The sequence below is a fragment of the Schistocerca gregaria genome, chromosome X, assembly GCF_023897955.1.
Source record: "Schistocerca gregaria isolate iqSchGreg1 chromosome X, iqSchGreg1.2, whole genome shotgun sequence".
NCBI lineage: Eukaryota > Metazoa > Arthropoda > Insecta > Orthoptera > Acrididae > Schistocerca > Schistocerca gregaria.
Window position 1 is genome coordinate 616,133,949 of NC_064931.1, and position 17,565 is coordinate 616,151,513.

At 36.8% G+C, this 17,565-nt stretch overlaps 1 protein-coding gene across 3 annotated transcripts in view; it reads left to right on the top strand.

The window, feature by feature from the left end:
* The window catches only part of LOC126297516 (uncharacterized), a 323,790-nt gene that overhangs the window by 182,679 nt on the left and 123,546 nt on the right, over positions 1-17,565 (top strand). For 2 of the 3 annotated variants that reach the window (XM_049988402.1, XM_049988403.1), the window contains exon 17: positions 2,066-2,137. The exons of the other annotated variant lie outside the window; for it this stretch is intronic. In XM_049988402.1, the coding sequence (XP_049844359.1) occupies positions 2,066-2,137 (72 nt within the window). The remainder of the gene's footprint in view (positions 1-2,065; positions 2,138-17,565) is intronic. 3 annotated transcript variants of the gene reach the window in all.

Genomic DNA, 17,565 nt, shown 5'->3' on the forward strand with positions numbered 1-17,565 from the left:
GATTTAGAAAACTAAAAAGTAAAGGGAATACTTATTTATAATTAATAAACAAACACCATCTGGATCACAGGTTTTTGTTACCAACCACCAGTTTCAATCTATGAGATCAGATCACCTTCAGGTCTGATGCCACTAGTGAAGTTTGTCAACACCACTGTTCACAAACTGCACATTGTGATGCAGATGTGAAGGTGATCTGCAGCACTGATTGAAACCAGTAGTCAGTAATGAAAAGCTGTGATCCAGATGGTGTTTATTTATTCTAGTGAAAGAGATCACTGTTCCCAAGACATGTCATCAGTTATGAAAATTACCAATTTTGTTTTCATTTAATACTTTTAGTTTCAGTGTTATGACCTTTGTACAAATCATTAATGATTAAATGAATGTAATTGTGTTTAATCATAACCCAGATGTATTTGATTTAATGTTTGTAGTTATCATGACAGATGGTGAAAGTGTTTATTTTTTAAACATTCTACTCATGTAACAGGACAAATTTTAATTTTTTGCATTGAGAGTACGAAATTTATTTTACTGAATTGTATATTTTATCCTTGCTTTGTTTATTAGGTATGTATTTTATATCACTTACATGCACTGTCATTATTTAAGGCATAATTTGTAGAATATGTAGTAGCACTAACTTCTTACTGAATTGTTGTATCTTTTGTGGATCACTATCAGAATTCTGTGTAGTAGAATAAAGTTGATTCGGGAGGCTGCTGTTCTGTCCTTTTCATGGAAAATGGAGTTGCAGAAAATAATTTTTTCCATGGGTAGACTGACAAACAAGACATAGGTTCAAAGCATAATTTGGTGTGCAATAGTGATGGAAGGGGTAAATGTATGATACAGGTGAAATTAAAATGTACCGAAGTAGCAGTTTTGAGAAACTGCTTGAAAAGTTTGATGTACAGTGAAATGGTCTTGTAAGATGAAATTGTTTTCTTGTTAGATATTTTCCTATATGCGTTGAAGGGAATGGAAGGATCTCTTTCCATAGGGATGCTACTCATTGTCTTCAAAATAAATTAAAATAATAAAGAGAGTTTCAGATGTTTGAGAACATCTCCTGCAACTCGTATTTGTAAATTTGCAGGTGTTTTATCAAACCTGTAATTGCTAATTCTCTGAAGCAGTTTTGTGAACTTTTGTCTCACAGTGTTACACCTATGAACATTCCAAACTGTGTGCATAAACACAATCTAACATTAAAGTCAATTCATAACTTATTTGGATGAATGTTCACTTATTTATAATGGTTATTAGATGGAGCTTCTGTAAGTTTACATATCTTAGTATCACTGTTAAGGAAATTTTTTTTTGTTCTTTTTCAGTTCTTTTTTGTTGTTGTACTTTTTCAGTAAAGTGTCTTGCTTATTTTAACATATGTTAAGATATTGCAACATTTGGTGATACTGACACATTTTATTTTTTTGTTTTACAAAAGTTTTAGAGCATATTATTTGGAGATCGGCTGTCAGTGTCCAGTTGTAATTTTGGTGCAATCAGTTTTGTAGTGTGGTCTTTCTTTATGTAGTGTTCCTTTTAATTTTGTTACCAAATACTTTCATTTTATTTTGTGCAGTCATGAGAACATCTTATAATCATTTTGGCTTTGTGGAAATGAGAGGTGGAGGTGCAGTTGATGTCAGTGAATGAATGTATGTATGAAAGAATAGCTGCTTCATTAAGTTGATCTTAGGTAATAAAGGTATAGATAATTGTGACAAGAGTAGCATGATCTGTTTCACAATTTTTATGCATTTGTTAGAGTAGCCATTAAAAAAATTGTTGCAAACATTTCTCTTCATACCGCATAATCATCTTTCTTTTGTTGTAATATAATGTGCCTTTAATTTGCTTTTAGATTTCATTTTCTTTTGACCAGACATTTTTATTAGACCATTTTTCTGCTTTTCAGTTCTGAAGTTTTTAATCTCCTTCATGAGTATCTCTCATTTTATATGTTTACATACTTTCATGGCTTAGAACATATGTTTTCTTGTCTTTTTGATACATGTTTTACATCTATCTTGTGCTGCCAAATTGCACCTTGTAGGTGCGTCATTCTTCACTAACTCGTCAGAATTCACGCAGACCCTCTTATAAAGGCCATCGACGTCATCATTCGGTAAGTACTAGAATTGATATCTGGGGTGCAATTTTATAATCTTGTTACTACTCCTCTGTAATAAATCTTATGTACCATTAACCTCTCAGAGTGACTTGTGTTGACAGTTGCTTTGTCCGTGTTGCATTGGCTTGTAATTCTTTGCACTAAAGGGGTAAAATGTAGTAGGCTTTATTATACATCATCATTTCAGTTTGGTTGTATAGATCCTGTATTTATTAGTTTTTATTTTTTAAAGCAATTTGTGTGGAGTCAATAGAAAATGCATGCTTTTACTGCGTGTTAGCAAAATGTGAAAGTTGGTGTGGCTCTGTGTGCTATTTTTTGTAACTATGTCATTTTCCTGTGTATTTAAATCTTGCTACTATATTTTTGTGGTATGGTATTGTGCTCTAATCTTTAATTTCTGGCTGTTCTTAGAAAAAGGCTCTGTTTCAAATAAGGCTTTTTACCTAGTGTCTTCATTCCTCATTTCTTTTTAGTTTTCTTATTTTTGCAGTTCAAAGGTAGATACAGCAAGCACTTTTATTGAATTTACAAACTGCCATAAGAATTCAAAGTTTGTTGTGCAGTAGCTATTTTGGAGGAGTTTTCTTTTCGGAGTGCCGTAATTTTCACTTCATAAACAAGATTTCAGTCTTCCCATATTGTCTCTTTAATTTCATTGACATATGCCAAATGTTTGTGTACATTTCCTGCTCAGGTTTTATGACACAAAAGTTAATGGTGTATTTTTCGTTAGTTTACTGAAGACGCCAAAAACTGTGAATGGTGTTCCTCTAGATACGTTATGATAATGTGTATACTATCTCATGAGTTATTCAGGTACTTACCTGCTGTTAAAGGAGACACACAATTCATATAGTACAATTATTTTATGAATCCATAAACAGATCCTATAATACCTAGCAATATAGTTCCCACAAGTGAAGAGAATATTTTCATGTACACAATGCCTCATAGTGACATTTGTAAAAACTGTTTTGGTACCTCGTAGTAAGCCATTTTATATACTATAAACCCCTAGAATGAGTTTAAAAGAATTCAAAATCCTTTGGTATTTTAGCAGTTCATAAATATATTTATATACTATAGGAGATTAACAGCTGACTACAAACAAATCATCATCATCCCTCATTTGTTAATTTGTTGGCATAATAAATTCATTGAATGCAGATTTAAAATGTAAGGGAAAAATCTGAGATGCAATGTATTAATCTCTCCCAGTATACCTCTCTACTGCTTTTTGGTTTTCTTAAATTGTTTGCGCGCTCTGTAATATTGATTCCATTTTATATGGTTACTGTGTCACTGGGATTCTTTGTTTGAGTTCTGTTAATAATTAACACTTATTACATGAAAACATTTCTATTTATTACAGACAGTTTTGCTTTTTTGGTTGCAAATAATATTTATATTTCAAAGTTAATATCGTTTAATGGCTTCAAAATAGAACCATTTTTCAATTTGATGGACCTGCGTATATTGCTTGAAATGAATGTATTCTAGTCATGAGACCATTGTTGCTTTAATTACCTGACAGTTGATTTAAACTTGATTAAGCACTTTACAAACTCCACTTAAATGGATGTTTTAGTAGAATTTTATTGTGGTTTATATTGTCTGTGCATATATAATGCTTTTTCATTCAAAACTTAAGCTCCTTGTAGAATTTTATTTTGGTGGTGGTGGTGGTGGTGGTGGTGGTGGTAGTTGCTGCAGGGCTGTGGCAGTAATAAATGTTGTAACTCACTGCTGATGATACGGAACGAGTGGAGGACGTGGACAAACAGGTTGATGCCATATGCAAAGTTTGTTGTTTCATACGCTCTTTGTTTTCACATAATACCTCTGTGTGTGAATGTAAATTAGTTCAATCTGAATTTTGATATATATTTTTTTGTTTCATTTGTATTTATAATACAGGGAAACTGTGTTCTCTCAAGTATAGAGGTATTCTTACAGGTACCACGAAGCTGCAGGATTGTACTCAATGTCCTGCAGAGTTATCTGTAAATTTTATCATCTGTCTGAATCAGTCATGTGTGTTGCTTACATTTTCATATGTTGAGACCAATTTTGATGAGGTGTTTCACAGCCTGGAATCTAAATTTTGTGGCAGCACACATTATTTTAATGTATTTGTTGTCTCTTATGTAGATTAATGAAAGCCATAATTAACAATTTTTTAATCATTAATGGCAGTCCTAGTGCAAAATTTTGAAGTTAAAAATTAAAACAGTCTAGATCTTAAAAACATTTATTGCAATGATGACCGGTTTGTCTATTTGGTGACTAGCTTCAGACCATTCTTGAATGGAGGCAGGCAGAGGTGTTGAACAGAGCAGGTACCGTCCATTGAAAGACGAATGTCAACTGCGGTCACCATTGCAGTAAATGTTTTTACGTGATCTAGACTGTTTTTATTTTTACCTTTTACTACAGATGGTTATTTTTAGTTGAGACTGATATTGTAATCAGCTTTGTCATATGTATATATGCACTGATGCGCCAAAACATTATGACCCGTTTAATAGTTTGTTTGTCCGTCTTTGGAATGAAATAATCACTGATTCTGAATATCAAGAATCCAACAGTTTGTTGGTAGGTTTCTGGAGGTATGTGGCATTCAATGCCTATGCATATGTCATGTAATTTGTGTAAATAATGGGCCACTGATTTGCGTACATGATGATGGTGCCTGTAGCAACCCAGGTGGGTTCCATAGTATTTCCATCAGAGGAATTTGGTTGCCAAGGCATCAACATGAGTTCACCATAATGCTCCTCAAACCATTGGAGCAGGTTTCTTACTGACACAGCTATATTGCTGAAAAATGGCATCGCTGTCAGGAAAGGTGTCAACCGTGAAGGGATACAGATGGTTCACAGCTGTCAGCTTTTCTTAGATTACTACCACAGGTCCCATGCAAGCACAGGAGTGTGTCTCCCACTGTATAACACTGCTCACATTGGCCTGTATCCATGGCAACCTGCACATTTTGAGTTGCTATTCACCTTGATGACGGCAGATATGGATACGACCATCGACATAGTGTAACAGAAATGCGTTTCACCCCAAAGTCTGACATGTTTCTACTGGTCAACGGTCGAATCCCAATGGTCTGGTGTCCACTGCAATCATAATTGATGGTGTCGGTCTATGTTTGGTCAACATGTGAACATGTATGGGTGGTCTGCTGCAGAGCTCCATATTCGACAACGTACAGTGAATGGTGTGCTCCGAAACACTTTTTTGAGTACCAGCAATGTGCTCTTGTGGCAGAGATGCCACAGATCTTCATTTACTCCACTTTACGAAGTAGACAAGCCTTCAAGCACCACATTTTGTGAAGAGTCGTGGATGTTCAACAATTTAATGCCCAGTGATAGTTTCGCTATCCTTCTACCACTTTCCATGGATGCTCACGACAGTAGCAAGTGAACAAATTACAAACTTTGTCATGTTCCAGATACTCGTTCGCAGGATCTGTGTAATAATAATCTGTCCTTTGTCAAAGTCACTTCTCTCGATGGATTTCCCCATTTGCAGCTAATATCTTTGCTGGGTGATCCCCCATTGGTACCTGCTCTCGTTACATACTTTTGTTTGCACATCACGTGCCTGCGACGCCATCAGGTGACATTGACCATCACAGTGAGCAGTGTTCATAATGTTTTGGCTTATCAGTGTAGCAACTATTACAGTCTTGTCTCTCATACAGTTTTCTGGTATTAATGAATATTGGTTCAGTGAAAATGTGTTTAGCACAACAATTTTAATGAATGAAATTGTTTCATCTGCTGCTGTTTATATTATAATGGTTACATATGTGACCGCTAGTGCATGTAGTGTCATCAGTCCTCATACTGTCCACATTTGCATTACAGATCTATAAATCTCAGTAAATTTCAGATACAGTCTTCTTGTCAGTATGTAAATATTCACATGTATTAGGTACCTAAATAGTGTGTTTTGTAGTTCTTTCAAGTCACTATATTTTGTTTAAGTGTGTGCATCTTTTATGAACATATTGGGAATTTCTTATCATTTGTTGCATTATGATGCAAATTGAAACTGTTTCAGAAATAGACAAATTCTCTGACTGAAGAACCTAAAACTGAAAAGAAACCTAAATTATTTACAAAATGAATACCGTTAACAAAGTACACTTCACTCCCACTCTCTGTGAAGCTCTCAACCTGTTGTAAATATGCTTTATGTGTATCAAATAATATGCCAGACTCTTCTAAACCCATTGTTGCATCTGTACTTTGCAAGCCATTTTGTGGCACGGGGCAGAGGGTACTTTGTGTACCACTGTCATTTCCTGCCTTTCCTGTTTGAGTTGCAAGTGGTTGGCGAGAAGAATAGCTGCTATTTTTATCTTCGTGAGCCGTTTGTGAGATATACATAGGAGGAAGCAATATATTTGTAGACTCTTCTCAAACATACTCCCTTGGAACTTTTAACTGTAAACCACATTACCTCTCTTGAGCTGTGCCACTGGAATTGATCATCTTCATGATGCTTTCATTATTACTAACTGAACATGTGATGGAATGCACTGCTCTTCTTTGAATCTTCTCTACCCCTATTAATGCTTCTTGGTACAGATCCTATACTGATGAGCTATATTCAAATATTGGTCAAACAAGGGTTTTATAAGGTACCTCCTTTGTTGATGGACTACATTTCCTGAGGATTCTTGCAATGAATCTGTGTGGCATCTGCCTTTCCTGCGATTAGTTTTATTTGGTCCACTTTAAATTGCTCTGTATGTATACTTCTAGATATTGTGTTCAAGTAACTGCTTCCAGTGATTGTTCTGCAACTGTGCAACCAACCAGTGATGGGTCTTTCTGTGTGTGTGTGTGTGTGTGTGTGTGTGTGTGTGTGTGTGTGTGTGTTGTTTATGCAATACGTTACATTTGTGAATTTTGGGGGTCAGTTGTCACGCCCTGCACTAAGCATCAATCATGTGTAAGTCGTCCTGCATTCTGTTACAATTTTCTAGTTTTGCAGCCTCCCTGTAAACAACAGCATTGTATGCAAAATGCCTCATGGTACTTCTGAAGTTATCCACATGGTCATTTGTATATATTGTGAAAATGTTTGGCTAGGTAACACACTCTTGGAGTAAACATTAAGTTACTTTTGTTCCTGAAGATTTCTCCCTGATTAGAATGACATTCTGTGTTTTATTTGCTAGAAATCGTCTCTCCATTTGCACTGCTGGTCTAATATTCTGTATGGTCTTATTTCGACCATTAAATGGCAATGCAGAACTGAACCAAGCACCTTTAGCAAGGCAAGCAACTCCAACCTAGACACTGATATTTACTGGTTTCTGGGTCTTGTGGAGGAGCAGAGTGAGCTGGGTTTCATAAGATCATTGTATTTGGAACCCATGTTGATTCCTTTGTGCAGGCATTTTCTTATGAAATATGTAAAACTAATCTTTCTCCATTGCATGTTCTGTGACCTAGGTGTGGTGAGGTGTTTCAGTGTGCTTTGTATCTCTTGTCAAATACCAAAAACTTAAAAGATGTGTAGCACACACATTACAGCCACAAATAAATTTTCATAGTTCTCATAACAAAGAACAAAATTACCTGTCTGATGAGAGATAGCATAGTTTATTACCTTTATAATTTTTAGTTCAGCCTGCAGAGTGTAAAATTGCTTGTAACAGTGGATCTAGTATATTTGGTTAAACAGAGCATGTGCATGACTGTATTTCTTCTACACTAAGACAGTTATTTATGTCTGGACAGTAAAGCAGTGCTGTGTCATAAGTGGTTTCTTTCCAGAGATAATGTCGTAAAAACCCCTTAAATTAAATGTGACAGAACAGCCAAGTTAATGTTATGATGGTAGTGAGATCCACTTGTTAAGCTGACTGATTAAAGATTGAATGAATGTACACATTAGTTTGCGAGAGATGACATTTGTGGAACAGAGAGCCTTTTATATGAAGGAACTGAATATACATCCTGCCTGATTTCAGCAAGACAAGCATCATTTTACTGTACAATATTACAAAAAGGATAGATTGCTGATCACCATATTGCTGAATTAGGCAACATACACACAAACACAACTCACACACACGACCACTGTCTCCGCAGTCTGGCCTTGACAGCCAGAGACAGTGGTCATGCTAGTGAGAGTTGCATTTGCATGCTCGTGTGTGTGTGTGTGTGTGTGTGTGTGTGTGTGTGTGTGTGTGTGTGTGTGTGTGTGTGTGCGTGCGAAAAGCTTACTTGTTCAGCAGTCCTTTTTAGTGCCTGTCTGTGACTCAACATCACTACATGGTATCAATATGTCCTTTTCATAATATTGTCATTAGTCCACAATGGATTTTCCATTGTATGATTTTACTGTAATGTAACATAGTAGTTTCACCAAGAGGCAGTTGATTTTGTGAGAGTGAGGACAGTGAGTGTGTTGAGATAGATACATAAATGAAATTTACTGATATTAATGATCTTCATGTTCTAAAAATCCAGATTTCATAGAGGTGCTCTTGTGAGTTAGTGCGAATTTAGCTTTGTACAATAACACAAATTGATCTTTTTGGTCTAACAATAATAGTAGCAAATCTGGAAGGGGATACTGAGAAGTAACAAGTAATGAGAAGTATTATGTTCTGTAATGTGGCATTCTTCCACAGTATAGACATGTCAAATACTATTGTACATCAGTCTAGTAATGCCATCCGTGAGGAAACATTTGTGATAACTTTCTTCCCCTTTGTAACTGTTCATTTCTAATTAATGTTGCTGACCTCAGTAACTACTGATGTTAAGTTGTATTGTCTGATAGGGGAATAGACTGACGCCACTCGGAGTGGCCCTGCAGTTTGAGGCGCCATGTCACGGACTGTGCGGCTGCTCCTGCTGGAGGTTTGAGTCCTCCCTCAGGCATGGGTGTTTGTGTTGTTGTTAGCATAAGTTAGTTTTAGTAGTATGTAAGTCTAGGGACCGATAATCTCAGGAGTTTGGTCCCCCAGGAATTCACACACATTTGAACATTTTTTGAATAAACTAAAGAAACCATCACAATGCTTAAGACTCAGTAGGGAGAATTTCAAGCTACATGTGGTGGTGTTATGTCTCTTCAGTCTGAAACCAGCTTTGATACAAATTTCCATGTTAATTCACTCTGTGCAAATATCTTAAACGCCTTAATATTGTGCAGCCTATATCCATTTGAACCTGCCTACTGCAGTCAGGGACGCCCTGGTCTCCCTCTTCAATGTTTATTTCCAACACTCCCCATTGTTATCCAACAGAAAATTCCTTGGTATCTCAGGAAGTGTCATATTACTCTGTTACCTCATTTAGTCATATTGCGCCATAAATTTGTTTTCTCTCTAGTTCAGTTCAGTACAGTACCTCCTCATTTGTTGTTCGCTCTATGCATCTAATCTTTAGCAATTTTCTATAACACCACATTTCAAAAGTTTCTACTCTCTTCTTGTGTTAACTGCTTCATTTCACATTCTTACAAAGCTACACTAAGAGACAAATACATCCAGAAAAGACATTCTAATTCCTAAATCTACCTTAGATGTCGACACATTGCTCTTTTTCAGAAGACCTTTTCATGCTGTTTTCAGTCTGCATTTTATATCACCTCTACTTTGTTCATAATGAGCTATGTTGCTGCCCACATATCAAAAATCATCTACTACTTTTTGTGTGTCATTTCCTAATCTAATTCCCTCAGTATCAGTAGATTTGAAATTTACTACATTTCATTACCCGTGTTTAGCGTCTGTTGTTGTTCATCTTATATCTCTTCAAGGCACTGTCCTCTCTTTTTAACTGCTCTTCAAAGTCCTTTTGCCATTTCTAGCAGAATTAGGATTTCATTAGCAAGCCTCAATAGTTTTTATTTCTTCTCAATAAACTTCAGCTCCTTTGTCAAATTTCTCCTTATTTCCTTCACAGCTTGCCCAGTCTAACATTGGAGATAGGGTACAACCCTGTCTCTCACACATCTGAAATAAGTGTTCCCTTTCATGTCCTTTGAAACTAACAACTGCAGTCTGGTTTATGTATAATTTGTAGGTAACTTTAACTCCTTAACTGCTTTTATTGATACATAGCTTGGCTGAGAGGAAAGAAAAGTCATTATTGTGATATACTCCTCCTCTCCTTCCCCTCCCCACCCACAGCTAATTTATCAGGAGCGTCTGGACACCATCTTCTTCCTCACATCTGGAATTTTCTTTCCAAGTTTGAGAAGCCACCTGGTTAAAGTCTGATTTCACAATTATATAATCAAACTGGAACCTTCCAGTGTCTCCAGGTCTCTTCTATGTATGTAGTGGTTTGATAAGTGTGGTAAATTTCCATGAAAGAATGAAACATTTTTGTTGCACCTTCATGGTTGATAAGCTTAATTATTCCAAAGCTCGTATACATAATTTCAACAATGTGCAGTGTAAAGTTCATTGTTAACTGCCAACTGAATTGGTCAGTGAGTTGACTGGGATTGAAAATTTAGAAATCAGAATTTTATGCTGTTAGGAAACATTTTCATTTGGAGGTTTGGACTGGCGCACAAATCAAAACTGATTTAAATGTAGTTTAAGTGAACTCTGCACCATCATTGAAGACTATTTACTTTTGGATTTAAAAAATTAAATAGATGCACGAAAGACAAGGTGCACTCTGGCTATCCAGTTGGTGACCACAAAGGAAACTTTGACAAAATTTTGATACAGTAATGGAAAACTGCTGAATAACAATTTGTTAGATTGCTGAGACTATAGGCATCTCAGCTGAGTGAGTGCATAATAATCCTAATTGGAAAATTGTCTATGAAGAAGTTGTGTGCAAGGTGGGTGACACACTTGCTCATAGTTCACCAAAAGTGCATCCAGTGCAACATTCCAGCACAATGCTTAGTAGTAATCAAAAAGACTTTTTGTTCCAGTTTTTGACTGTTGTTGAAATCTGGATACATCATTACACACCAGAGTCAAAATAATAGACAAGGGCTGGTGAAAGTGCATTGAAGGAGGCAAAGACCGTTTTGTTGACTGGAAAGGTGACACCAACCTTCTTTTTTAAAAACATTTTCTAATGAGTAATCTCCATAGATTACTTGGAAAAAGGCAGAACACCAATTATGCATTATTGTTGGTTCGTTTGGAACTTGCGTTGGCTGAAAAAGGACCAAGGTCAGCATAAAAAACAATGCTCTTTCATCAGGATAATACACGATCCCACACATATGTGATAAAAATGGTGAAAGTGTATGAATTGAGCTTTGAATATATCCCTCAAAGGAGATGATGTCCAGAAATAAGGTGAATTCTTTACAAAATAAACATTTTTTCTTGCTTTATTCACCAGATATATCAAACCACCTATGTATATAACCTTATTTTATCTCTCTTGAACCAAGTCTTAGTGGTGATAAAATTACATTATGTGAAAAATTCTACTGGGCAGCTTCCTCTTTCATTCTTTTCTCCCAGTCCATGATCTCTTACTATTTTTTCTTCTTTCTTTTTCTACTACCAAATTCCAGTCACTCATCACAATTAAATTTTTATCTCCTTAAACTACCTGAATAATTTCCTTTATCTCACCATAAAATATTTCAATCTCTTCATCTGCAGATCTATTTGGGATACAAACTTGTATTACTGTGGTCGGTGTTTGCTTCGTTTCTGTCTTTGCTGCAGTAATGTCTTAACAATGCTGTTAATACTAGCTTAGCCATATACCTATTTTCTTGTTAATTATTAGGCCTACTCCTGCATTACCCCTATTTGATTTTATGTTGATAACCCTATACTCACCCGACCAGAAGTATATTCTTCATGCCACTGCACTTCACTTATTACCACTGTATCTAACTTCAACCTGTCCATTTCCATTGAGCTGCATGTTGCAAAAAAATAATTTTTCTTGTTAAAATGGGTCAGATTGCAACCGAAAATTATATTTTAACTTCCATAACAGATCAAAAAATTGCAGATGTTAATGGTGTTCAATCTTACTGGAGTAAATTATTGTTCAGTAAAATTGCTTGAAATTCTGTGGAACTTGCACAAAATTTTGACTAAAGATTTGTCAAAGAAGTTTACTTAATGAAATTTTATGTTACATATCTTCTCCAATGTGGAGAGAGTAGAATTTTTATAAGTATACTATAGAATGGAAGAACAGTCAGAAATTAAGCTATAACTTTCGGCGATTCATAAAAAATAATGATGTACAGTTTCTCTTGTACATCTCCCAGACAAAGCAAGAACTTACCAGGAAAAGTTGCTATACCATGTTGCTGAAGGAAACAAAGAAAGTGCAATCTAGTCTGGAAACCATGTTATTTTGTTTTTCCATATCTAAGAGCATTTTACCTGATTTTGTGCCCAAAGTTCTATAATCAATGAACATCGCTAACTTGATGTGCTAAATGATTATTTGGGACAGTCTCATAGGTAATTCTTTGCACAAACCAGAATTAAGATTGACTCTAGGATTATGGGTCTGTAGGGCAATCGTTTTCTGTAAGCCAGCCAATAATGAATTATATTTGCTGGCTTCCAGCTGCCACCATGCCTCACAGATTATATTCCACTGGGTTCTGTAATGTTTGTCAGTGACAGCCCAGGATTTCCATAAGAAAAATGAGAACCGTGAAAAACTTCTTGGGCAAATGTTGATCTTTGCACAAGCGGAGATGGCAGAATTTCTAAATAGCTTTAAAGTTATTTACATGCATAGGTTTCCCAAGGACAGATGACCAATATTCAGCGATAGTACAGGAACATGCATTAGAAGCAAAAAAATTCATGTGGGCATATGTGGCATAAGTGAAGGCATTATTGTGGCAAAGATAGATACGAAGCCCGCACCTACTACAGTAGTAAAAGTTTATTTGCCAACTAGCTCTGCAGATGATGAAGAAATTGAAGAAATGTATGATGAAATAAAAGAAATTATTCAGATAGTGAAGGGAAACGAAAATTTAATAGTCATGGGTGACTGGAATTCGAGTGTAGGAAAAGGGAGAGAAGGAAACGTAGTAGGTGAATATGGATTGGGGCTAAGAAATTACAGAGGAAGCCGCCTGGTCGTATTCTGCACAGAGCACAACTTAAACATAGCTAATACTTGGCTTAAGAATCATGAAAGAAGGTTGTATACATGGAAGAACCCTGGAAATACTAAAAGGTATCAGATAGATTATATAATGGTAAGACAGAGATTTAGGAACCAGGTTTTAAATTGTAAGACATTTCCAGGGGCAGATGTGGACTCTGACCACAATCTATTGGTTATGACCTGTAGATTAAAACTGAAGAAACTACAAAAAGGTGGGAATTTAAGGAGATAGGACCTGGATAAACTGAAAGAACCAGAGGTTGTACAGAGTTTCAGGGAGAGCATAAGGGAACAATTGACAGGAATGGGGGAAAGAAATACAGTAGAAGAAGAATGGGTAGCTTTGAGGGATGAAGTAGTGAAGGCAGCAGATAATCAAGTAGGTAAAAAGACGAGGGATAGTAGAAATCCTTGGGTAACAGAAGAAATATTAAATTTAATTGATGAAAGGAGAAAATATAAAAATCCAGTAAATGAAGCAGGCAGAAAGGAATACAAACATCTCAAAAATGAGATCGACAGGAAGTGCAAAATGGCTAAACAGGGATGGCTAGAGGATAAATGTAAGGATGTAGAGGCTTATCTCCCTAGGGGTAAGATAGATACTGCCTACAGGAAAATTAAAGAGACCTTTGGAGATAAGAGAACCACTTGCAGGAACATCAAGAGCTCAAATGGAAACCCAGTTCTAACCAAAGAAGGGAAAGCAGAAAGGTGGATGGAGTATATAGAGGGTCTATACACGGGCTATGTACTTCAGGACAATATTATGGAAATGGAAGAGGATGTAGATGAAGATGAAATGGGAGATACGATACTGCGTGAAGAATTTGACAGAGCACTGAAAGACCTGAGTCGAAACAAGGCCCCTGGAGTAGACAACATTCCATTGGAACTACTGACGGCCTTGGGAGAGCCAGTCCTGACTAAACTCTACCATCTTGTGAGCAAGATGTATGAGACACGCGAAATACCCTCAGACTTCAAGAAGAATATAATAATTCCAATCACAAAGAAAGCAGGTGTTGACAGATGTGAAAATTACCGAACAATCAGTTTAATAAGCCACAGCTGCAAAATACTAACACGAATTCTTTAGAGACGAATGGAAAAACTAGTAGAAGCCGACGTCGGGGAAGATCAGTTTGGATTCCATAGAAACACTGGAACACGTGAGGCAATACTGACCTTACGACTTACCTTAGAAGAAAGATTAAGAAAAGGCAAACCTACGTTTCTAGCATTTGTAGACTTAGAGAAAGCTTTTGACAATGTTGACTGGAATACTCTGTTTCAAATTCTGAAGGTGGCAGGGGTAAAATACAAGGAGCGAAAGGCTATTTACAATTTGTACCGAAACCAGATGGCAGTTATAAGAGTCGAGGGGCATGAAAGGGAAGCAGTGGTCGGGAAGGGAGTGAGACAGGGTTGTAGCCTATCCCCGATGTTATTCAATCTGTATATTGAGCAAGCAGTAAAGGAAGCAAAAGAAAAATTCGGAGTAGGTATTAAAATCCATGGAGAAGGAATAAAAACTTTGAGGTTCACCGATGACATTGTAATTCTGTCAGAGACGGCAAAGGACTTGGAAGAGCAGTTGAGTGGAATGGACAGTGTCTTGAAAGGAGGATATATGATGAACATCAACAAAAACAAAACGAGGATAATGGATTGTAGTCGAATTAAGTCGGGTGATGCTGAGGGAATTAGATTAGGGAACGAGACACTTAAAGTAGTAAAGGAGTTTTGCTATTTGGGGAGCAAAATAACTGATGATGGTCGAAGTAGAGAGGCAGTGGCAAGACTGGCAGTGGCAAGACTGGCAGTGGCAAGACTGGCAGTGGCAAGGAAAGCGTTTCTGAAGAAGAGAAATTTGTTAACATCGAGTATAGATTTAAGTGTCAAGAAGTCATTTCTGAAAGTATTTGTATGGGGAGTAGCCATGTATGGAAGTGAAACATGGACGATAAATAGTTTGGACAAGAAGAGAATAGAAGCTTTCGAAATGTGGTGCTACAGAAGAATGCTGAAGATTATATAGGTAGATCACATAACTAATGAGGAAGTATTGAATAGGATTGGGGAGAAGAGAAGTTTGTGGCACAATTTGACCAGAAGAAGGGATCGGTTGGTAGGACATGTTCTGAGGCATCAAGGGATCACCAATTTAGTATTGCAGGGCAGCGTGGAGGGTAAAAATTGTAGAGGGAGACCAAGAGATGAATACACTAAGCAGATTCAGAAGGATGTAGGTTGCAGTAGGTACAGGAGATGAAGAAGCTTGCACAGGATAGAGTAGCATGGAGAGGTGCATCAAACCAGTCTCAGGACTGAAGACCACAACAACAACAACAACAACAACAAGGGCATATGCCCTGTTCAGAATGGTGTACTAGATACAACACATTTAATGCATATGGTGTCTAATAATGGACACAATTTTTAATTTAATCATAAAGCACATAATTTATTTAAAGTTGGTAGTATTATTATGTCAGTATGAAACAAAGATTGTGATTTAACCTGAAACAAAACATCACGCAAATGTCCTCCACAGCTTTGTCTGTACACATCTACTCTTTGGACAAAATTTTTGATGACTCTGGAGAGAAGTTCCGCTTGAATTTTGACCCATGACACATCTATTTTGCCCTTGAGTTGAGGGATGGTTTGTGGATTCTTCACAAACACAAGATTTGACACACCTCCACAAAGAGGGCAATGGTGTCAAATCACATGATCTCAGTGGTCAATTCTGTTCGCCATTGCGAGAGATGGAATGAGCAGGGAATCTTTCTCTCAGCAACCTTGTTTCAAACGGCGGTGTGGCAGGTTGGCCCATCCGGTTGGAACCAAACGTGTTCCACATTCAGTCCTTGCAGTTGCAGTATTAAAAACTGTGTCTCCATGTGGTAGTAACAATCACAAGTCACTGTAACTGCTTTTCTAGTCTCGTCTTCAAAGTATGGCCCAATTAGTCCACCAGCCCATAACCCACACCAAAAAGTGACTCATTGTGGATAAAAACACTTCTCGGACCATGCAAGGATTCTTTTTGCCCCAAACCTGTCAATTTTGTTTGTTAACAAGCTGGAAGTGTGCTTCATCACTAAAGATTGTTTTTTCATGAAAATCACTATCAAATACTTGTTTTGTGAATACCTATTTGGTAAAATGTTAAGACACTTCAAATGGTCCATCAGCTTCAGCTCTAATGCTAGTTGTGCCATAAAAGGATGCAAATGCAGATATTTTGTTAAAATTTGATGCAAACTTCTTCTCAGAATGGCTAACTTTTGAGAACAGTGGCAAATCAATTGCATTTGACTCCTAGTGATGCTCTCACTGATGAGCAATATTTCCTACTGATTGACGAGAATGAGGATGGCCAGGTGATTAGATATTCACTGTTGATTTAATATCATCTTGTTTCGTTAGCAGTATGTGCACTGTTGACACATTAGGCGCATTTCGCCTACTACCAAAAATTACGTATAGTCTTCGAATGGCCTGGGCATAACATTCACCATACTTGAAATGCACTACAAAATCTGGATGCATTGATCCCTCTTGTATTGCTCATTTTAGCTGATAACAATATGCACAAATGCCAATTGACAATGACAATCGGTTATCTCAATATTGCGTTCTTTATGGGAAACCATTTATATTTGTTTTTGGGAGCACATTTAATGTACATTTGTTTGTGGGCTTGTGGGATGCATGTATTTGTATTACCCACCCAATCTCTTGGATGTTTTATGCTAGCACAACCTGTCTTGTTGCTTTCAACCTCTTTGTGCTGCAGATGTCTTTCTGCCATTAAACTAGCCCATTGAATGCACAGTCCTCCATGGTATGTTGTGAGTGAACTAGTGTGTTGGCTATAATACCACATACCTACACTGATGAAGACTAAGCAGATGTGGTGTATGTTTATGGCTTCAGAGATGGTGGTGCTCCTGTTGCTGTAGAAGAATACCATCAGCACATCCAGACATGTCAATTTCCCGATTGTAGTGTGTTTACCAAAATTATCAGCACATTGTGTGAAACAACTATTATTCCAAGTTCAGAATTTTCTTCTGAAGATGTAGTTTAAAATAGTGGGTTTGGAAACAGGGTTATTGTATGCCAAGTGGCCTAGAGGTTCCAGTATTACCGTCACAGATTTTGTTGAAATTCACACATTCCCAATGGACATTAGCTTAATTTTACTTTTGCCAGTATAATACCAACAGAGCTATAGTCATTTGTTTGACACTATAGCATAGCTATTGAAAATGCGCCCCCGAG